Source organism: Portunus trituberculatus, chromosome 25 (genome assembly GCF_017591435.1).
Source record: "Portunus trituberculatus isolate SZX2019 chromosome 25, ASM1759143v1, whole genome shotgun sequence".
Lineage (NCBI taxonomy): Eukaryota > Metazoa > Arthropoda > Malacostraca > Decapoda > Portunidae > Portunus > Portunus trituberculatus.
In genome coordinates, this window is record NC_059279.1 from 12,803,174 (window position 1) to 12,810,314 (window position 7,141).

The 7,141-nt window shown below is 47.7% G+C and overlaps 1 protein-coding gene across 1 annotated transcript in view; it reads left to right on the forward strand.

Moving 5' to 3' along the window:
* Positions 1 to 2,332: 2,332 nt before the first annotated feature.
* Positions 2,333 to 7,141, forward strand: part of LOC123508886 — a 125,212-nt gene continuing 120,403 nt past the window's right edge. Inside the window, 2 exon segments of the mRNA XM_045262890.1 lie at positions 2,333 to 2,881; positions 3,024 to 3,626. Coding sequence (XP_045118825.1) covers positions 3,416 to 3,626 — 211 coding nt within the window. The 5' untranslated portion in view covers positions 2,333 to 2,881; positions 3,024 to 3,415.

A 7,141-nucleotide genomic window follows, 5' to 3' on the forward strand; every position in this document is an offset into this window, starting at 1 on the left:
CTAATCCAACACACGCCACAGCAATACCGTTAGGCCGACACACATGCAGAATAGCACCATCATTCTGGCACAAGAAGACGAGGGCGCCACTCCATCAGGGCAGGAGCACATGGAGATGCCACTATCTCACCCGACCAACACACACAAGCGCTGCAAGATCCCTGAGTAGCGCGTTAGTGTCTCGAGCTGGAGGTTTAGTAAAGCAAGATGAGACAGCACAAACCTCGGTCCGCGTTCCAGCCTCAGTAACGCAACCACGTGATCTAATTCACGCTTGTTTTTTTCTGGTTTGTGTTTGTGATGTTGTTTTGCGAGAGAGGTTTGAATTTTATTTCACGTCGCTGCTTATGAATTTTGCTTACTCGCAGTTTTTTTTTGTTTTTTCTTTTCTTTTTTATTTTTTGGGGACGCATGTTTTGAATGCGTTTGTTTTGGTGTTGTTTTGCCTTTTACTTTTATTTACTATGGTGTGTGTGTGTGTGTGTGTGTGTGTGTGTGTGTGTGTGTGTGTGTGTGTGTGTGTGTGTGTGTGTGTGTGTGTGTGTGTGTGTGTGTGTGCAAGCGTTCCTTTTCTTTTTTTTTTTTTTTTATATATATATATATATATATATATATATATATATATATATATATATATATATATATATATCTTGCAAGTCGTTTTCAACAATTTCTCTTTCCATTGCGCTGTGCACTCAGAAAGCAGCCAATTTGTTCACTTTCACCTTCCTCTTCCAGCTGCAACATTTACATAACATTACAACTTTCCACACTTACTTGTCCCTCCTTCCCATAGCATCCATTTTCCTCAACTCAGCCCTCCCCTCCTCTTACTCCACCCACTTAACTCAAGTTGTTTACTAAATCCCTAGCTTCTCATTTTCCAGTTCTAAATAGTGATATACACACATCCTCGCCTCTAGTCAGTCCAGCTCCCTCCACTCTTAGACCACAAGATCACTCAGAGTTAAACTTCATCTGCACACTCAGCTAAACTCTCTCAACTTCTTCAGCACTCTCAGGCCCAGCTGACATGGCTCACACACCTTCGCTACCTCTCTCTCTCTCTCTCTCTCTCTCTCTCTCTCTCTCTCTCTCTCTCTCTCTCTCTCTCTCTCTCTCTCTCTCTCTGCCCGTTCCCTCTTCTCTCTCTCTCTCTCTCTCTATCTTCCAGGGAGAGTGACAACCTTCACGTCGTCAAGAAAGTCACTCCGCAATAAGGTTTAAGTCATTCTTCGTTCTCTTTCTCTTTCGCTTCCTACTTCCGCCTATTCCTCCTCCTCCTCCTCCTCCTCCTCCTCCTCCTCCTCCTCCTCCTCCTCCTCCTCCTCCTCCTCCTCCTCCTCCTCCTCCTCTTCTTCCACGCCTCCCGTACCCAGTCTCAAATCTCGCTATCTCTTCTCCTTATCCTCTTTCTCCAATGTCTCCTCCTCGTTCTCTTCCTCTTCCATAATCCTTCCCGCCTCATGTCTTCCCTCTCCTTCGTGTCATACTCTTTCTTCTTCTGCCGCCATGTACGACCTTGGCGACGCCTTATTCCTCTTCCTCATCCCTCCTTTTGCCCCCAACTCTCTCTCTCCTTAGCTGCTCCTTCCTTCGAACCCATCATTCTCTCTTTCCTTCTCTTAGTCTTCCTCCTCTTCCTCCTCTTCTTCTTCTTCCTCCTCCTCCTCCTCCTCCTCCTCCTCCTCCTCCTCCTCCTCCTCCTCCTCCTCCCACTTCCGGCCCAGCTCTTCCTAGTCTTACAGTCCCACATAGTCAGTAATTTTCTCAAGCTATTTTTCTTGCTGCCTAGTTACCTTTATTACGTTTGGTGTCTATTGCATTTATATATACAGCTAGATATGCCTGTATATTGCGTAGGTATTATCCCATTAACTATATGGTATGTCTATTTTCTTCTTAGCAATGTTTCTTCGAGTTTTCATATCAATTGTGCGTCTCTCTCTATCTGTTTGTTTCTCTCTCTCTCTCTCTCTCTCTCTCTCTCTCTCTCTCTCTCTCTCTCTCTCTCTCTCTCTCTGTCGTCGTCGTTTTCCCGGTCCTCGCCGGCCGCCACCAGCCATCATGCCCCTCCGGACGACCTTCTTCCTCTCTGGAACACTCGGCTTTACTTCCTAACCCACTGCCGCGTCTCCCCTCCCGCCCCGCCCAGCCTTGTACCCGCCACTCCCTCCCGCTCCCGGCCGCACCTACCTCTCCACATCACCGCCCCCCTGACCACACCCCTGCCCGCCACACCCCTGGCCCGTTGCCCACCACGCCCCCTAGACGCAGGTGTGAGGAGGAGTACGACAGGTTGGGTCGGGTGGGGCCGCCGAGGTGCTGGCAGTCACCGTTGAGACGTGAGGTAGGAAGGACGTTCGCTTACGCACAGGACTTTTCGCCAAGTTACCGATGACCTGAGTGAAGTATCGATGGTCTGAGCCGTAACGATTACCACCAGTCGATACTGTTCCCCAGGACACCGGTGCACGCCCACCTCGTGCCTCCCTCCCGCCGCCCGAAAGTTAGAGTCTCGCTCCCATGCTCCAGTTTCGGTATATTATTGATTGGCGGCGTTCCGTTTGTGATGTGCACCAACTGTAGTTGAGAAGCTAGCGAAGGATACTGTGAAGGAGTCTCGCACGACTCTGATTGACTCTGATTGACAGCCGATCAGACTGACACAATTATATGAACGCTGAGCATCATTCTAACTTTTGGACTAACTCCCTCCCTTCCAGTCCACCCCTTGGGAAGGAATGCCCCTCTTAGCTCAACTCTACGGTGACCTTATGAATAAAGTCATCTTACCTCGAGATTAAAAGAAGGAAAAATCCACCGGCCAAGGAAGTGCGGAGAGGGCCGCGTCACGGCAAGATCTGAAGGCGTCGTAAAAGTAATAATTTTTAGATATATTCCGGAAAATTTGTGCGCAATATTTTAGCTGGAGCGTCCTCCCGCCCACCGTGGCTGTAAACTGGTGGACCTTCTCCCAAACCGCCCCTCCATACTAGCTAATATATACATATTTTTTTCAGGTAACGTCACAGAACTACTTGCAAGAGTGGGGAAAATTCAGGTTCTTCACTCAGAGACGCTACCTTGTCCGAAAAGTTTTGAAAAATTCGTGCAGACAAGTTTTCACTGAAGTTATTTATGCTAAAACTCTTTCCCTTGGTCAGACCGCTCATATCTTTTTTTTGGAAGGAGACTCTTTCGACCGCCGACGCCCAACAGTTCATACGGAGCCAACTTCATATAATCCTTAGAGCGAACGGAGAGAGAGCAGGCAGCATTTCTTATCGGCGAAGTGGGGTGATGGTGCCAGTCAGGCTCGTTGATAAGTCTGAGCACGACACCTTCAGAAGCGAGACGGCCTCGAGAGAGTAGGCACATCTCAGGGGAAGAGCAACGACCCCAACGCGTAAGCATGGCAGCCAAGACCCACACTCTCCCAAAGCAGTCCCAGCGCGGCGCGGGGATGGCCTTGGCGGTGGTGCTCCTCCTCCTGCAGGCGGGACGCGGATCAGGAAGCGAGTTACCTGATCGGGAATGTTGTGACTCCGCACCGCCTCCCCCTCCACACTACCACACTGTCACCTCCACCACCACCTCCACCACCCCGCAACCTCCAGCATATGGTAAGTGCCTCATAATATCTTCTTTTACAGTGTACGCAGCATCATTCTCCATCTCTTCTTTCCGATCCCAGCAAGAAAAGAAAAAAGGTAGAAAAGTTTGTTGTGTCGATCAGTTTTTTTTTCACGGAACATCATAAGGCAAACGTGAGCATCGCTGCCGTGAACGTGGCAAGATCCTCCACATTAGCCCAAGGAGACGCGAGTGTTTGACAGCCACTCGTCTCGGAGAGGCTTTTATGGGGCTGTGTTGCGAGCTTCGATGAGGCTCACGGGAGGAGGGGAGACGGGAAATCCTTCACACACACACACACACACACACACACACACACACACACACACACACACACACACACACACACACACACACACACACACACACACACACACACACACACACACACACACACACACACACACACACACACACACACACACTGGCTGACATACGTCACACAGGCACGCACACACCTCGCAGGTAAGATGCAGACACGTAAGAATATGCGCGGAAAAAAAGAAACACACACGCACACGCACACTCACACACACACACACACACACACACACACACACACACACACACGCACACGCACACACAGATGCGCACGCATATGAGGTAGTGCGCCTATCCGGAACCTGTACACACATACATGACCTAGATTTGTTGAAGTAAGCGTGGCCACACACACACGTAAGTACACACGGACATAGAACCAACAGACACACACACACACACACACACACACACACACACACACACACACACACATACACACACACAGAGCCAGGCAAGGGGCAGGGTAACCTCCCCCGAACACGCCACAACTCGGCAAGGTCAACCAGTGGTGGTGACTTAAAATATCCCTCCCGTGATGACACAACCTTGACTTGACGCAGAGAAACCACTGCACACGTAATGACGAGGCGCCACTCACGCATAGTAACGAGTTGCTGGCATTTAATGAGGGATTTCGATGTACCTTTGAGGGGTAATACCTATTTGACGTAAAAATATGACTTATTTAAAAACCTTTGCAAATACGGTCACAAGTCTCCCTTTACTTATGCAATGATAAAGGTGGTTTCATGGACAGGCAACTCTTGGGAGCGCCGCAAGAGAGGAATAATAATTTTACACCATGAGAAATTTATGATATTTAGGTGTGACTCTATAGTGCATGTCCATCCTTTTTGAAGTATCTGGAGGATATTCATTTCGCATGCATACACATGACCGTGATGAAAGAGAAGGCGAAAGGACCAAGCTCGACTTAAAAACAAGGAGGGATGATTCGACGCAGACGAGAGACTAAATAAATGGATTTGCGAAACACTCTGAAGGGCATCGATGAGCTGCCGCGGGTGATGGAAGCCGGAGGGAGCAAGAAAAAGATGAGGCGAGAGGAAATTATTATGAAAGAGAGTGAACTTAGAAGGAGCAAAGGAAGCTGGGAAGATACCTAAAAAAATGATGATGGAAGCGGTTTAAGTAAAGAGGAGGCAAGGAAAGTGGGCTGAGAGGCATGGAGGGCTAGAAGAGACGAGATGGAACGAGAGAGGCGTGTCTGGTAGGAAGTGACAAGTGGGGCAAGACAGGTGGGCAGGGGAGGTGGGGCCAGGTAGGTGAGAGAGCGGGGCGAGATGGAGGAATGAAACACGACTCCTTAACAAGAGACAGAATTAATGGAAGAGCAAGGAGTGGAGGAAAGAGAAAGAGAGAGAGAGAGAGAGAGAGAGAGAGAGAGAGAGAGAGAGAGAGAGAGACAGACAGACAGACAGACAGACAGACAGACAGACAGAGAAACAAGCGACGAGGGCCGACGGACGAGACGGAGAGAAGTGACAAGAATGACAGCGGCAGAGACAGACAGATGCATAGAAAGCTACACACACACACACACACACACACACACACACACACACACACACACACACACACACACACACACACACACACACACACACACACACACACAGGTAGACAAAAGGATAAAACAAAATAAGAGAAAGACAGACACACTAACTGACTGACTGACTGACTGACTGACTAACAACTGACTGACAATTAAGATAAATGACGAAGAAAGCGAAAAGAAAAGTAAAAAGGTAGAAACAGACTCAAACCATCAGAAACATATAAAAAAAGAAAGCGACACAGAAAATCATTCGAAGATAGAGGAAGAATTATATACCAATGGGAGAGAAAAGCGGCAAGAAAACGAGAACGAGGCAACAAACAGAAAACGACGAACGACCTAAGGAGAAAACGTAAAACACCAAAGATAAGACTCAAAGCAACTCATCACGAAAGCGGAAGAAAATGAAGCAAAGAGAAAGAGAAAGACACAGTGTCAACCAACTCAAACTCATCAACTTTCTTCCACTTCTCGTTCTACTCCGGCTCCATTCATCTTCCTGCAACACCGGAAGAACTTGCTCAAACACTCCCAGCCCTACGCTCTGCACACCTTTGTTTCTACCAGTAAATGAGCTCGCTATTGTTTCACCACGACAGTCAGGACAAGTCCATTCCTCTGTGTACGTGTTATGCTTAGTGGTATCACGGGTCTCCTTTCTGCCTCCACTTTGCCTTCTGTTACTGCTAATACTACTGTCTCCTCCCTGTGCATTTCTCGTTCATATTCCTTAACGTTATGAAGAGCGCCTGTTATGGCCCTTTTCCTTTTCCGCCTTGCTAGTTATGCTGTTTTTCCTTTACCTGAGCTTGTCGGTAAGTCTGGTGAGGTGGTCATAAATTGTGGATATACTATGGTTCTGTGCTGGTTCACTTTATCAAATCAAGTTGTAATGAAGGTGGTGATATAAAGTGTACTTCCTGACTCGTTGCTACTCTGCCACTTCCATGCCGCCACTGCCACAGAACCCCCACCACTTCTTTTTCTACGTTACCATTACCACACATGCCACCACACTCCTCCCAAAACTTTAACTACCACACTACTACTGCCAGACTATCAACAATATATTAAATACCATCTATCACTATCACTACAACACTATTATTACTAAACTATAGATATTAAATACCACCTCAAGCTGGCACCACTATCACCATCACAACCTTTCTCCACCACCACTATCACAATCCTCTACCCTCCACCACCATCACGATTCTCTCCCACCACCAGTATCACAACCCTCTACCTTCACCACTAATACAACCCTCTTCTACCACCATCATTACGACCCTCCCCAACCAACACCATCACAACCCTCCCCCACCACCACCAATCCTATCATCTTTCACCACGCGACCCAGTAAGCCTTATTTGGTGTGGCCACCTTGCTTTTATTGCTAGCCAGGTATTATGTAACACCGGGATGATCTACAAATGCCACCAATACTGTTATTTGCACAGGTAGTCACCAATAATTCCATAAAAGAAGCCCCAAGCTTAATAATTTGAGATGAATATTAGTGAAGGAGAGGAAAAAGATTGCATAATGGGTTACCTGATTCCATGCATATACGTTGCATTATGCTAAGCAGGCGGTTC